General features: G+C 41.8%; 1 protein-coding gene and 1 long non-coding RNA gene across 3 annotated transcripts in view; one reads left to right on the top strand and one right to left on the bottom strand.

Moving 5' to 3' along the window:
* The window catches only part of LOC148395637 (uncharacterized), a 34526-nt gene that overhangs the window by 9696 nt on the left and 8715 nt on the right, over nucleotides 1-16115 (top strand). Inside the window, exons 1-2 of one of the 2 annotated variants that reach the window (XR_015859482.1) lie at nucleotides 6309-6575; nucleotides 9847-9937. This is a non-coding gene — a long non-coding RNA (uncharacterized LOC148395637). Of the gene's footprint in view, nucleotides 1-6308; nucleotides 6576-9846; nucleotides 9938-16115 lie in introns of those variants that run through there. The other variant, XR_015859483.1, reaches the window with a different exon arrangement.
* On the bottom strand, nucleotides 12909-15854 carry LOC148395639 (zona pellucida-like domain-containing protein 1). Its single transcript, XM_088381111.1, has 10 exons — nucleotides 15758-15854; nucleotides 15358-15578; nucleotides 15113-15297; nucleotides 14970-15042; nucleotides 14804-14901; nucleotides 14525-14605; nucleotides 14289-14457; nucleotides 14121-14226; nucleotides 13752-13775; nucleotides 12909-13614 (listed from the first exon to the last, which is right to left on the bottom strand). The coding sequence occupies exons 1-10, from the start codon at nucleotides 15852-15854 to the stop codon at nucleotides 13484-13486; spliced, it is 1185 nt and encodes a 394-aa protein (XP_088237237.1). The 3' UTR covers nucleotides 12909-13483.

Below are 16115 nucleotides of genomic sequence, written 5' to 3'. Positions count from 1 at the left end.
TTTGCCGCTCGCTTGAGGCTGCAACGTGCGTCATCTCTAAAGAAACGTTATTTTTGCATTTGCTATCAAATCCACCGTGTGAATAGTCAAAATTGTTCATCCTCCTTATGTGCGTCGCCTCTTCACAACTAAGTGACGTTTCCTAACAACTTGCTGCCAAAAGTTGACGAAGGACAAAGTAAAGATGGCATTTTGCTAACAGCTTCAACACAGCTTTGTCAAATATCCCAAGGATGTTCTCATAACTAATTAGTTTTTTTGTTTTGCTTTTCTTTTTTGGAATGCACTGTAAAGCATCGTTGAAACTTGTTTTTCAAATTCTACAAAAAAAAAAAAGCTACTTCTTGGCTCAAATTATTAATGGAGAAACACAGGAGCAATACATGAAAATATTATGAACTAGCATTCTCATGCCACTGAATCGAGCGCTTGTTCCGGTTGTCCTAGAATTCTTCTAGTTATTTCCAAGACAGCCAGCCCAGAGTAAAGAATCTTCGCAAACATGAACTTTCACGGCATGAACTTTCATGGTTATGTTTTAATAAATGATTATCTCTGTGACACTTCATTGCTACACCTGTGCAGTCTTAACAAAATCCATCCATTTTCTATAGCGCTGATCCTCATTAAGCTCTCAGGTGAGAGAGGAGGGAACATCCAAGAGTGGTCATAATATCCAAGATACGGTACGACCCCAGAGGATCCATCTAACCTAGTTTCCGAGCTGAACTCCGCGGCTAATATTAGCAACGGAGGCTCATATCGGTTTGATGGAGCATGTGTCAAAAAACGGGGAACAATGTGCCGACAAAAGATCGTCGTTAAGATTGAAATTTTAGTGAAATTTTAGCAGAACTGAGGGAAAACTGGGTCACGAGACAATTTTTCTTCATCATCATCTTGTGCCGTTCAAGCCAATTGAATTTCCTCGGAATCTCGAATGCAAAAAAAAAATATATCTTTAAATTTAAACCATATGTTTTGCTTTGGACTTTTTTCAGGACGTAGCATCAAAGTGTGACGATCACCACTCGGCTAGAAAGTCAATGTTCTGCAACAAAAAATGAGTCTGGCGGCTCAGGAAAATAAGAGCGATTCGCAACGTGACAAAAGCGAAATCCGACGCAATTCAGCTTCAAAACAAATCTTCGTTCTACCTGAAGAAACAAAACAATGGGAAAAGTGCCAGGATGTGGATAGCAAGACTATTCTCACTTTAAATGTTAACCTTGTCTCTTTCCATCACACTTGTTCAAAAACTAATCAAGTACTTTTCCCCTGCTCAGAATCCATTGAACACACTCGTGTTAATTACAAATACACATCGTCTGGGGGGAAAAAAAAAAGTGACAGGTATTTTAAATGAAAGATCACAAAAGTGTTTTCTTTTTTTCCCCTTTGAATGTGAAATGAATGGTTTGTTGTCCTCGTGATAGTTTCCAAGGTTGGTGAAAATGAAAGGAATGATTTGTTCAGCAGGGGCAAAAAAAAAAAAAACGTAAGGGGGGGGAACTTTAAAAAGGTTGTCTAATTAGAGACACACAGGCAAGCTGACTCATTATCAGACAGTGCAGACACACAGCGTGCAAACGGGAGTGATGTTGATGAGGGATGGCTTTAGTCCACCCCTTCTTCTCCCGTACGTCAACACAAGCGGGGCGGCGGGACTTAAGACAAACCGTTGGGATGTGACAAGTGCGTATTTCACGGCGAATGCCGCTTTTGTTCTTACGGGCCGGATTCATTCTTGGGGCCACGCAATTGGCCACGGCAATGCTTCTTTGTCTTGCATGGACCCAGGAGACTTGATTTTCACAGTCTTGTATTCGAGAAAAAAAAAAAAAAAAAAAGGTACTGTACGGAACAAAGCTTAGGTGACTATGGCTACCGGCGTAGAATAAAAAATCTGATTTTTCTATACGTGCAGGATATATCAGGGATGGCCTCTTGACTCATTATTTTTTTGTTTTTGGACAAAAATTTCAATAGACACTAATGAACTCGTTCGCTACCAATGATGGATAAAGACGTCAAAGTTTTTTTTTTTAAATTGTGGCGCAACTCAACATTCAACCTGCCCATCACTTCACTTGACTGTTGTTGTTTTTTTTAACTGCCCAGTCAGATTTTACTTTCCACATGTAATCTACTGTAATTTAAATTCATATAGCTGGCCATTGTCATATTATTAATGACACATTGCCACCCCGAAAGCTTCGGAAAAGCTTCAATTAAAATCCGCGGCACCGTTAAAGTTACCTTTTGTTGGTTTTTTTGGTATTGCTGCTTTCTATAATTACGACGTGACAGCCACGGTGGTGCTAAGAGCTGGATTAAGTCAGGTAAATCCCCTTTAAAGGCCCAAACACCAACTGCACTGCCCACCACGGCATGTGCTCATGTTGTCTCTCACTTGTTAAGCTTTACAAAGCCCCCCCCCGACACTGGAGGAGCTGTTTTCATGCCCAGCGTGAAGCTAACACTCATCGTTGGTGAGCGCTATCCATCTTACTTTACTTCCAAGTGTTTCTCATCGAAGCGATCCAATTAAGCGCCTGTCATCCTGGGAGAGTTCAAGCCGTGGAAAAAAAAAAAAGAAACACAACAAACTTTTCAGAAAGCTCTTTGATTACCCTCGGCACTGAAGTGTGTTGTTCTTTGTTTGCAAACAGTCGGGGGTGCGTGAGTTTCGAACGTCACCTGACAAAAGTGCAGCCTGATTACGACATGACCTCATCTTTCGCCAGTCGGATAGGAATGTCGTTCGATTTCTTTGAAAAGCAAACAATGAGTCTTCTGTTATTACTTCCTGTTTTCCAGTTTCTTCTCTGCCCCTTGCCGATTGTTTCGAGGGCGAGGAAAAGCATCTTTAAAAAAAAAAAAAAAGGAAACGTGTCAGCGAGGCTTTTATGTTTCTGTTCTTTTGATGAAAGTTTGAGGATGTCTTACATAATTCTTCGACGTGGAATCCGCAGTTGACTTCCTCGATTGTTTGGGTGAAGACAACTTTTGTAAATGACTAAACTCGTTTTAGCATCTTGAGCAGTTTCAGCTCATTGTGGCTGACCTACTTGCCATTGTCTATTTTAGAAAAAATAAATCAAAATTGCCTCGTGTTAGTCACCTGAAGCTTATTTACCTGTTTTGCGGAATTTCCACTCCCGTTGCCTGAGTAATGAATCATTCTGGGATGCTTCTACTTTGGTCTCAGCATGAATGTGAGTCAACTGCACAAATGTTTGACTCGCACACTGTTGATGTGATCTGACAGACTATTTTTATTTTTTTCTCCAAGCGACTAAGCATGATGGATAATTGATGAAAGAGCCAAAACGATTCAACTTGCTCATTAAAACATCACTAAATCCAATTTGACCTCTAATAAGGTAAAATTTGGCCGGGGGGATGCGTGGATCCTTCTGAATTTACATGCGATGACATTATCAAAGTGGTGCTGGGACTTTTACATATCGGGCTTACGGATTAAGGTGGCTGAGAGCAGACTTTGCATTTTTGACATGGAGACCAATTAAGGGCGAAGCTGCAGGGCACGAGTTGACTGGCACCCTCCGGAGAAGCACAGGTGCCTGAGAACCTGCCTGTGTGAAAGCAACCCTGCTTACGTTGGCTCTTTAGAGCCTGAGGGGCTTTTTGCACCTCACTGCTTGAAAAATAAAAATGGATGGCAAAAGCTGACATTATTGTTTGCATTTAAACATGCAGCCATCATAGCAGACTTATGGCTGGGGGGTTTTTTTTCTTCTAAAATGGTTGACATTGGGATGCGTGAGATTCATTAATGGCCGTTCGAGTGTTTGTGCTGCTGAAGATAATCATGGTTTACTTGGACCAGCGTGAAAATTACTCCCGTACCTCACATTACCCGAGTCATCTATTAGGAGACATTTTTAGATGAGTAAGACAGGCATTTGGCGAAAATGAGCACTTTGACGCAGAACCATGCGGGCTTTTTAGTCTGAACCCTGAGAGGGGTTATTTTATAAAGTAACATATCGTAGTCAGAAATCTAGCAGGACGTCCGCTGAGATTGTTGACGGCCATAAAACTTTTCAAACTGCAGTCGGAGACAAAGAAACTTTCTTGCCCGGCAGCAGTGATGCAACGTTACGCCAATGTCAATCGGTAAACTAGCACCAAGGACAAAATTGCCAAGTGTGCTAAAATATTTAGATTTTTTTTTTTCGTATATTAGAACTAGGTAAAAGTTCCACTTTTTCTTCACTCACAAATGTTTTGAACAGCAGACAGACAGTCTTGCCTGAGGCTCGACAAAAGCGATTCACGCTAAACGACACATAACAAAAAAAAAAAATCAATTCGGATTGCTTCTTGTACTCCACAGATTCATGAAATACAAGCATGTCAGATCTTTGCTGGACTAGCTAATACAGGCACAGCGGCGCCTTGACTTGAGAGTTGAATTCATTTCACCATCAAGCTTGTAACTCAAAGCACCTTTACATTAAATCAGCTTTTTTCATTGAAATGAATTGATTACCATTTAAAAACTTTTTTTACCTTACACAGTGCGCCAAATTAGTCAAGAAAGTCGAAAATGGAAAGTCTGAATGTTCTGAACGCCCGTTTCTATGCCAACCACAATGCAAAGTTAACCTTTGATTAAATAAAAGACCTTTTTAAGACTATTCCACACAATGAATCAATTATTACACCAGTCATTTCCAATTACTGTCACGTATTATTAAATGGTCAGTAATTTTTCTCCCGAGAACATTACGTTCTATATTGTAGAAATGTACTCACCCCCTCCCCGAAATTCGAAGTGAATCAAACGTTCCCGCTGAAACGTCAACTGGGCTTTGTGCGATAGCAAAGTAATCTAATCAATAATTAACGATTAGTCCTCGTATAAATTAGGAGCTTCATGTTTTTCTGTTTCAATTTGTTTTCGTGGGAGTGCAGTCATCTCATAAAGTAATGATTCTCTATAATTTCATACATTATTTGTTTTGATTAAAAAAAAAAAAAAAGTGCCCATTCATTAGTAGTGGACTGCAATTCACAGCCGATTCAGTCATTGTGTCCAGTTCGGATGCAGATGTGACTGAATGGAGGCTTTTTCACTCACGATAAAAAAAAAAAAAAATCTGCCAGCATATGCGAGCATGTAAACACAGTCATGTGGCATCGTGATGGAAAAAAAATTAATAAAAAATCCTCCGTGAAACAATGCAGACGGAGAACCACACCCTTACCTTAAACTGCTTTCAGCAAATGGCAGCTTTTTTTTTTTTTTTACTCCAAAAGGAAAGAAAACATGTCTGAAAGGTTATAAATCTTTAATCAAACGATGGTGATGCGCCTTGCTTCCAGCGCTCTCCTCCGCCTCGCTGGAGAGCAGATGCTGAGCTCTTACATCTCTACGGATAAATCCCCTTTCCCCGCTACCAAAGTGTCGTGGGAGCTGCTCTCTGTGCACCGACGCCTCTCGCTTTTTTTTTTTTTTTCGGGTTCCCTCCTCGCCAACTCCCACGAGAAAGGGCCTGCGCTATTTTAGCGAGAGTGAGAAGCAGGCAGGAAGCGAAGGCGCATAATTATTTAGCCCCCCAGTTAAGTATGCAAAACAGGTCTTGGTTAAACATGCAGAAGGGAGTTTAGCGAGTTTACCGCAGACTGAGGACAAAAAAAAACAGCGAATATATTTATTCAGTTTAGCTATAAACCATTTTAAAGCACTGTAAAAAATACCCGAACAAAGATGATTGATCACCTTAAATGAATAAAACGAAATATCCGGACTTGCAAGAGTATTTTCATTCCTTTTATTCATGAGATTTGTATTAATGGCGACACAGGCCTTGGATCATTGTTAATGTCGGACCGCGTAACATATTTATTTATTTAATATATTTATTCACATTCAACCGTGTGTTACATTAGGCCGATGAATGTTTTGTGAAGATGATGTGGGCTTGGAATGTTACTGATCTTGTCATTCCAAACTATGAATAAACACACGCACAAACGGCCTTTGTTAGTACTCCAACCTTGACGTTTTTCCGAATTCCATCCTAGTTTCTTTTGAAAAATCTTTTTTGCTGTGTCACCGTAGCACATTAAGCATCTCGCATTCATCAGGTAACCCTCAAACATGAATTGCAAACTTCACGCAAAGAAAAAGGCCCCCTCCATTTGTCTTGTCGCTCTTTATCAGCAATTGTTTAAATTTCGTCAGCGTGAGTGATTTCCTCCCGCAAGGTGTATCGGGTGATTGCCCTTTTTTTTTTCTCTCTCCATCCTCATCCGACACCTTCCGTCTTCTCATCCCGCCTCGCCTTTCACCTCGCTATACACACACGCTTTGAAAGCTCACTTTCCGAGTCGCAAGCAATTACGCGGCCCGCCAATGCGGCTGTGCGATGTTCCCGCCCGCGTATCAAAGACTTATTATGCACATATACATACGTGTTATATATTTGTATAATTAGGCGGTACGGCCTCGTTCGTCTTGGTTTTTCGTTTTTATCTGCACCTGCGGGATTCCCGCTTTAACAAGAAGCTGTGAGTGAATAGCGTCATCTCTTTCAAGTCAGGTAATTTACAACATCGTTGTGTATCTGTGTGTGTGTGTGTGTAACCACATTGCAAAATATGTCTTTACACTTAATATATGCGTACCGTTGCCTCTGCTGTGCAAAAACATATGGCAATAATGTATAATCTGCTGTAAATAGCTAGCTGCCACACTTATCAAGATAATAAAAGAATCCACTGATGGGCTTACTAAAAATTTCCCTTTTCTCGCGGCCATTAATCTCATTCATCTATAAATAATTACTTCCTGTTTACCGCCACCATAATGTGCAGTTTGCAAGACAGCACTTAGCATAAAATCTATACGGCGTCAGAGATGTCTGTAATGTAAACTACTCAAAGGACAAAATCACTTAGTTGGCTTGTACGCCAGGAAGTAATCAATGGCCACTAATGACCGATAATCGGAGCGATACAGTATGATGGAAAAGCTCCACGCATGATGCGATGGAAACTCTGGTCAGGGGTGTGCACACTTTTGCTCCTCGAACGGAAAAATACATGTGCAATTTCTTCAGTGGTTTCTCGTCTCTCGTTAAAGATCATTACAAAAATGTAAAGTACTCACTTTTGTGAGCAACTTCCACGGTCATTGCTTTCGATTATAGTAATAAAGCGTTAGCGGCGCGCTACGCTATGGGCCTTCATTTTGTATCACCCTCCATTAAAGTGGATTAAAACGTCAAACAAAAAGTTACTGTACGCAAACAAGGCTCCCAAAAAAAACTTGAAGTTGCAATAATTGAAATGTTTAAAGTGACACCTGAAAGAGCGCGGCGCGGCTAAACGACGCCACTTGGCAACATCATAACTCACAGCTAAGAAGTTTGCGCTCCAGAGTATGCTGCGTAATTTAATTCATCGCCTGCCTCCCATTAGCATTCGTCGCCGCATCAAAGTCTCGCAAATGCGCCTAGTTGGGGATTTAACGGGAGACGTCTGGATACACCGAGGGGATTTATTCCCCAAAAAACTTTAGTGCCACATTGGTGTTTGTCACAACTGAAGTTTGTCGACTTATTCTGCTTAATCGCAGACCTCTGCGATTTTTTTTTTCCTCACACCAAAAAGGTGTATAACATTGCTGTCAGCGGCGACCTAGCTCGGCTAATAATTCATTCTCAGAGTCAATGTTGATGTTTGAGACTCGTTGGGAAAAAAATGAATTAAATAGCGAATTAATTTGATGCCAAGTGTCACCTTTATAAAAAACATTACCTGTGTAGGCCATTTTTTTCGTAACATTTTCTATACTCAATTCCCCCCCAGCTCATCAGTGCAGCACTAATATTAGTCACTCATCACAGACGCTAGTCTTTCTTCATTTGTTATCGTACTGTTCATATATGCTAATTAGCGTTAGCATGAAGCTAGCAGACTGAAAGTCTAAGCTACTGTATGTAACTTTTGTTTTTTTTCGACCCCATCTATGAATGACTTGGCCGATGTGTCCTTTTCAAAAAATATGAGCTCCATGAGCTCAACTACTTGCCCACCCCTGACCTACAGGCTCATTTATCTCACGTACATCTTTTTTGTTCTTCGAAGCGTTTCATGAAAATGTAATTGAACTTCGAATTGGCTAGCTTTTGATGCGATGCCCTTTAGAGTTTCCTCAGCAGATGACAAAAAAAAAAAGGGGGGGGGCTTTTTCTACTTTGCCCTGCCTGAGGCTTGTCTCTTTACGGGTGTCTGCCTTCCCTCTATGAATTATGAAGCATAATCCCCCACAGGCTTCCCGGTGGCCACCAACGAATTGGGGGCCCGCATCCTAGCCAGCTGTTTATATGTTCCTCCAGTGTCCCTTTGGTGTCTGTCCAAACCACGCCGGCGACACAATCTCGAAAAAAAAAAAAGCTGACACAATAATGCTGCGAGCACGTCGGCATTGGAGGGAAATATGTTGTCCACAATGAAATAGGATCTTTTTGGAGTCGCAGGTGTTCACATTATGAGTGAGACTGAAGCAGCGAAAAACAAATTATCATGGAAATTGCTCGAGAGCGAAAATAAGGTTTCGCATCAGTGAAACTGCAAATGTTTGCGTGAGGTCTTGTGCGTGACACAAACTATGTTGTTGTGTGACACGTTTATCATAGGAATGAAGTCAGGGATGAACAAGTTTTATGCTCAAGGGCAGAATTTGGAAATCCAATGATGGACCAAGTCATTTAAAGAGCAGGAGAAAAAAAAGTTTATGTAAAATACTTTAATAAATATCCAATTTTTTAAATTGTATTCACAATTAATATAATTATATCTAACTGACCAATCGACCAAATTATTGTTTATATATATTTATAATTTTTTATTTTATTTGCAATTAATTTAATTGTATCTAATTGACCAATCAACCAAATTATTGTTCATTTTCATATATTTTTATATATATTTATAATTATTTTTTATATTTATTTTATTCACAATTAATTTAATCGTATCTAATTGACCAATCAAGCAAATAATGCAGTATCTATCTCCAGTATCGGCACAGTCAGTTTTAAATTGATACTGAATCAGACCAGAACTCATTTTTGTATGATCTTGCTGAGAAAGCAAATTTTCGTACTCAAACCAAGTGCTATCCAAATATGGGTAGTCATAATGCCGGTATGATCTCAAGCTTCATGAGTCTTCCGAGAAACCATGACAGACGGAGATGTCACCGTCAACCGACATACTGCATGTGACTCATATACAGTAGCTGCAAATACACTTTTAATTTCACCACAACAGAACCTCTGATCTTCCAGGAAAAGACCCCCCACCACTTCTCCGACTGGCACCATCACCCCCTCAAGCTGTACATTATTAATGGAGCTGCTGTTGAATGTGCCTTTGTTCCTCCATCAGCGGACGAAAGGGTGGGGCCGTGGGGGGGGGGCGAGGGGGAGTCTTAGGGTGGGCGGTCGGCTAACCCAAGCTGGTCGCATCCTGCGGCGGGCTGTTCATCCATCACGTTAAAAGGTGGTGCATCAATCATTAACAAGTAGCCAAGTGCTGAAAGGATGATGGACAGCTAGACAAATAAGTTAAGATGAAGTAGGGCAAGGTGAGGCGAGCATTTATATCACTTCAAAAGGACATTTATTCACAGCAGCAAATTATATTCCAAAAAAAAAAAATCCTGGAACTGTGGTGTGGCATTTTAATAATAATGCATTTACATTACCCAAAATAAAAGATGAAAACGCTAACGCTATAAGTTTTAGCTCCTCGACATTGCATGATTAAACTTTAATGATTAAACTTGACTTTTTTTATTTCCAGAGAGAGAGTGCGGCAATTCTACTTGAACGCTTAAGGCGATGTACTTAAAAAGTCCAGGAAAGACTTGCCAGGAATTCCTGAAATGCCAGCAGTAAGTAGACCTTGTTTTGTCAGACTTATTTATTTTTGAAGACTGCGTCTGGAGGGTTACACAATTAATCCAGTCCAGTCTCCCCAAAAAGTATATTTTAATGAGAAAAAATAGCACTCCATAATATTGTACTTGCCTTGTTTGTCCACATGGGGGCAATATCAGACAGACATTTTGTGAATTGAGAAGTCTCGACTCCTCCCAGCTCATCAGTACGGCACTTATATTAGTCATTCTAGAAGCTCAAGAATATGACTGACTCAAGGCTGTTATTGTTTTTCAACGTTTTACTACAACAGGCTTGCTAATTAGCATTAGCATAAAGCTGAAAAGCTACGGTAAGTGGTTCATTTAAATAACCAAGGTGTAATTGTTTTATCTTTTAGTTTTATGGCTTGAAAATGCAACTTTTATCCGAGAAAGGATGTGCATATTGTTAACTTTGTTTTTTTTTTTTTTCAAATTCATCTAGCTATATAACGTGAGGATTTATAGTACACGTCCCGAGAAAGCCTTTGAGAGGATTTAAAGTGCAGGTATGTCGTAGAGGGGCTCATCCAGAACAGGATTAGTTTCTCTTTGGAAGGATTTAACATTCGAGTGCCTTTTTTTTCACGAGATTTCCATGTTTTTTTTGTCAAAGTAGCCCGAAGAAGACACACAGCTACGAGTACGGTGTGGACTCACCTGTACAAGCGAAGCACAACCAATCAATACGTTTACCACTGTAATCGATAAATACAATTACATCGTCATGAGTCGTACTGATGGACTCTCGGCGCTTCAGCGGCTCACAGGAGCAGATACATTCCAAATCAATATACATTCAAATAATTACCGCCGCTTTTTAGTCTATTAACACCAAGTTGATGAGGGCTCATTGAACTCTAGGATGTTATTTTTTGGTGCCCAACACAAGTTTAGCACAAAGCGCTAGGTTTCTTTCTTTTAGTATTTTTATAGACAGGCGCAGGTACAAGGGGGCCGGGCGTCATGATAAATATTTCCAATAAGAAGCAACTTATCTAGAAAAGACTCGCACAGCGAGTAAAGAATGTCTCAAGTGAGCAACACATAGCTTACTTGGACAAATGCACCTCTTCACATGAATGCTAATGATGCTGGCTGTCCACTTGATGTGCAAATGAGCATGCAAATGTGACGCGGCTGAAATACTGCGTGTTCCGTCGAGGGCCCGGGAGGAGGCGCAAACGCAAAACATACGCCACATGATGTTCTGTATTGTTTGTTGGAGCCAATATGCCCTGGGAAGAAAAGCAAAAAAAAAAGGAACACGTGGCGCTTTTGCAATACTTCCTAATTCTCACAAGTTCTGCAATCACGAGGCATTTTTCTGCTATCCTCAAGATAACTATAATACATTCACTTGCTCAAGTCGCTGATCACTGTTGTTGACGGCAAATTATATTCATAGGGGAGCTGCAAAGATACGCTGCAAACCAGGGTTGGCCAACCTACGTCCTGAGGGCCATCGACAGCCCACAAACTAATTTGTAATGTTAACACATTTTGAGGAAAAGGAAATTTGCAACTGAAGCAGGCAGATGGTCAGATAGTCAGCCTTTCAAGGTTACACCAACCCTATTCAAATAATCCTGGGAAATGGGATGTCGCAAATTAAGCTAGTAGGCTAATAGCCGTCTGGTTAACAAGCTAACAGCTCTTATTTTATTGTTAACAATAATAATTGTTCCCATTTAATAGCCTGTAGCAGTAGCATTTGACATAGTCTTAATTTTCATCCCCCCAAATATCGAGAATTGTATCATTTGAGTTAGCGTTAGCAACTAGCCTATCTCCAAATCCTATTCTTAGACGTTTCTTGCTCAGATAGAAGCCAAAGCATGAGAAATAGTCATATGATGTTTATTGCCAGCAAAGAGTCTCGCACCATAAGGTAAGCTAAGATAGGCTAGCCATAAAGTGTCCATTGAGGATGTGCTGTGGCTCTGACTTGAACATGACATTTTGCTTTACCTGCCGCCGTCCACTTTCTCTGCCTCATTACAAAAGGTTAATGGAATAACCAGACCCCTTCACACGCTTTCCGCCCGCTCAGCAGTCTGCCGTAACACTTTTGCACCTCTCTTTATCCACGCATGGCTTTTTTTAGTATTATTTTATCTCCTTCGCCGTCCTCACGCCCATGTTTATTCAAAGTCATGCCGCTTTTTATGCTCATGTGCCGGCCTTGAACTAGGCTACAGCTGCTCCATTCATTTTTCATGAAAAGTGCTACACGGTTAGCCTACAGACACACTCATGTGCCTTTTAATTAGAGTGGAAATGACAGAACAATTATTCATCCAGCTCACCGAAAGGAAAAGGAGCTAAGAAGGACCACCAAACGTTTTTTTTTTTTTTTTTTTGCTCCACCCTTGTCTGGCAGATATGAAAGTGACAGTATTTAATGGCTTCCATTCAAATGCCGCTCACGATGACAAGTCAGCAGGCGTCGGCCCACCAAAAAAAAAAAAAAACCATAAAATATGGCCTGTCGTTTGCAACACGGGCAGCAGGTCCACAACACCCCCCCCCCCTCAAGGCCGTAAACACTTTTAGAGGGCAAAGCGGCCCCGATCTAAAGGTCGGTGTCCATCCCTGTTGTTTTAATTAAATTACAGTGAAGTCATAAAAGAAAAGATTCATCGCGAGCGTACATTTTACTGCCGCCTTAATGGAGCGAGATCAGCTGGTCGTCCCCTCCATTCACGTTAAAAAGTGGCTCATCTCATCACCCGTTGATTGCTCCCCTTGTCGCACAGGAAACCATCTCCATTTCCATCAAATCAGTCATGACCCCACTAAATGGCGGCGCGAGCTCAGCCCGTCACGAATTGAGTTTCGGAGACGGAGGACGCAAGTTCCAGTCGGACCGAAATGCAAAAAATGCCAATTATTGACATAAGACATCTTTCCTAGCGCTCCTATTGAGCGAATAAGACATCTTTAATTGGTCAATTTAAATTTTAAAACTTTCCCTGTCCACTGCTAAAATGTCTCACTGGACAAGTGAACAAAAAAAATGGTGATTAGACACCCTCTGGTGGAAAGTCATTACAAAAACTGCTTGACTGTAAATGCAATGTTGATCACACCATCTGAATTGTGTCACGAGAGGGAATCACATGCAGTGAGTGATTAGATTTGATTTACTCTGTTTGTACATCTCTCATGATTTAATAATCAATACGCGTCATCCCCGACAACCCAAAATGGTGGCAATCTACACAGCAGCAAGTCTTGAAATTTTTGGGATTGGCAAAACACTGTTACAATATTTATATTAATGAAAGTAAGCATAATCTGTAAATAAATTAAGAGTAAAATATCCTCTGCTGCTTTGAATCATTGTTGTGACGTACATGTATTTTAAATACTACATAAAACAATTCCAGCTTGCACAAAAATACCATCAACAAAAAAGATACAGAATAAGTTGTATGCATCGTGATACGTCCATAAATGTGTAGGATTTTTTTTTTTTTTTTTTTAAAGTCCTCCTGCAAACAACGTGTACCTCTGCTAGCTCAGTCGCCTCATTTTATAATAAAATAAGGCCGCTGTCAAAATGGCCGCCACGCCTAGCGCAAAGAGGACGGCCACAGCGATACCCAGGCCCACCGATGCGTCACGTCGGCCATCGCCGGACTCAACTGTGTGCACACAAAAAAACAAAAATATTACTTGACCGAGACGCTCCGGCGGCACAGGAAATTATGCGACTCCAGATTGAAAAAAAGTTGTTTATGTTGAAATAGCGGTGCCATCAAGAAGGAAAAAAAATCCTTACCCTCTTCTTTCGATTGAGTGGCTGCTGGAAAGATAGGGAGAGTATTTCAATATGAGGGATGACGTTTTGAATCGTCGCTGTACGATAACAACCAGGCTGACGTTTTTTAAAAAGAGGCTGAGAAATACAACTTTGTCATATAAAGCCACCGCGGCTTTTTAGCACCGTGCATCCATCTTTTCCCAATCATCAGGTTGGAAGCTTTAAAATCTTTAGCCTCCTGTTATGACACTTTTTCGGCAAAAGCAATCTTCCGGGTTCCTGAGCCAATTTGACCTGCTGTAGATAAATAACTCCATCGCTAAACTCTGTCAATTTAGAGCTGTGGTGTCTTCGTAAAGTGTCGAAACAATGTCAGAGGATACGTACGCTCATCGGTTCTGGTTTTTATGGGCACGGTGAGCAAGGACGGCTCATCGATGCTTTGCTGGACGACCGTCGTCTCCGCGTTCCTCCTCCTCCGATTGTTGCATTGCTGTGGATGGTCACCGACGTGTTTGTCGTTTTTTTTGTGTTTAGAAATGGACGCCGTCTTACCTTGAAGGAGCTGCAAGTGCTTTGCTCGCAAAGTCTCGTCACGCAGTGCAGGTAGTAAGTGGAGATGGTTTCGTTCTGCTGCTCGATGAAGCGGAAGGCCGAGAAGTAGAAGCGGGCTTTTTGGCTTTCGCCGTTTTCCAGAATGGCGGTCAGCTCGGCGATGGAGCACCTTTCGAAACAAGACCAACCTCACATGTTCTAGTCGAAAACAAAAATGTTTTCTCCTTTGGACTTACGGGACAAAGAGATTAAAGAAGGTGGAGTTGGTTGGGTGCGGTGACACTGAAGCGTAGCAGCGATCCAGAAGCACAAAGTACCTGAGGAGAAACAATGAGGCCCCCAGCACCGAGTCAGAGACTCCAGGTCACAGGCGGAAGCCTCAAGTTTACAATCTATCAAGATCCACGTGGTTGAAGACATAGGAGAGCCACCCAGGAAGTATCCAGTACCAGAATTGATCAAATACATTGTGATCTTAAGTCTCTGATAAACACGGAATCCACAAAAGTTCTTACTGTGACGTCAAGTTGGAGGCAACCACCTCCACGTAGATCTTTTTTCTCAATTCGACACCCTCCTGTGGCATGATGAGTGGACTGGTGTAGTTTTCATCCTGGAAAATGAAGACAGACGTTAAGGATGAAGACGGCATTAAAAGCTTAGCCAGTTTGTTAGCGGCACCTGGAAGAGCGTCATGCTGAGGGTGCTGATGAAGCTCCCATTGTTGTCTTTTAGAGCAATGGAAGCAGACGACCTACAAAAGAGGAGAGCGCACAACTGAGTTGACGACACCTTGCGACTTCTTGACCTCTTAGCGTACTTACACGTCCACCTGGGTGTTGTTGAGAAGATACTCCAAAGGGTAGGCGCACGAGTAGAAATATTTGAGCTCCGCGTTGTAGGTGATCGTTCCGACGGTGGGGTCGGAAGAGCGCACCGCACCGCTGACGTTGACCCGTTGGATGTTCGAGAAGTCGGAAAATAATCCCGTTCCAGGCGCGCTTGTGGTCTAAAGAGAATTCCATTGAGAAATTGAACTTTTTTAAAACCACCCCAAAATAGATCTTACCAAGAAGTTACTCCCGCAGGCGTTCCCCTCCCGGATGGGGAAGCTAAATCTAACCACAGGGGGCGCAACCGTCTCATCCAGACTCCCCTGACATTCCGAATTTCCGACCATGTGGTTGAGGATCAGTAAAGTCTCGTTGTATCCCGTGTAGACCACCGGGCAGATTTGGATAGCCAGGTCGATGGCGGATGTGCCGCACACCACGGCGATATCGGTATATTCTGATAAAAAAAAAAAAAAAATTGAAACTGCAGCCGACGTTTTAACAACATTGTTTGGGCTGCAAATATCTACCAGCACATTAGTCAACATGCAGCGGGTCAATATATGAAGTCAGTGCATTGTCCTCGAGGGCATTTGTCTAAACTAAAATCAATACTTCCCCCCCGCACAGTCTCACCAGGTCGTCTGGCGTAGACTCCGCAGTCAGAGAGGCTGAGGGCCTCTCGGCCCACGATCCACAACGAGGTCAGGATGAGGAACCTGATCAAAGCCATCTCCCCTCGCTCTGGAAGCTAAGGGAGAAGCGCTAATGTCACTTCAGAAGGTAGATTAATCCGGAAAAGGCATTCCTGGATTAGGGTACAAAATCCATTCGGAGGGAGCTAACCTACCTCAGTTTCTCGGCCCAGTTTTTGATGAGGACGTCCGGTGGAGACGCTTTTATATGCGCTGACCTGACTGCTGTGTTGAGGACTGTTTCGGGATTGGAGGGGAACAGGGTCAAAGACACAATTCGCTTTTTGTGGTCATCTCCT

The sequence above is a fragment of the Syngnathus floridae genome, chromosome 7 (genome assembly GCF_059516105.1).
Source record: "Syngnathus floridae isolate MCC-2025c chromosome 7, RoL_Sflo_1.0, whole genome shotgun sequence".
In the NCBI taxonomy this organism is placed as follows: Eukaryota; Metazoa; Chordata; class Actinopteri; order Syngnathiformes; family Syngnathidae; genus Syngnathus; species Syngnathus floridae.
Note: the sequence above shows the minus strand (reverse complement) of the source record. Positions and strands in the feature narration are given on the sequence as shown.

Coding starts and splice junctions, on each gene's coding strand:
- LOC148395639 (XM_088381111.1), bottom strand. CDS start 15,854: ATGGCTTTGATCAGGTTCCTCATCCTGACCTCGTTGTGGATCGTGGGC. Junction 14,606..14,803: donor GCCTCCAACTTGACGTCACA/GTAAGAACTTTT, acceptor GTTTCTCCTCAG/GTACTTTGTGCTTCTGGATC. Junction 13,615..13,751: donor CACTCAATCGAAAGAAGAGG/GTAAGGATTTTT, acceptor GTGTGCACACAG/TTGAGTCCGGCGATGGCCGA.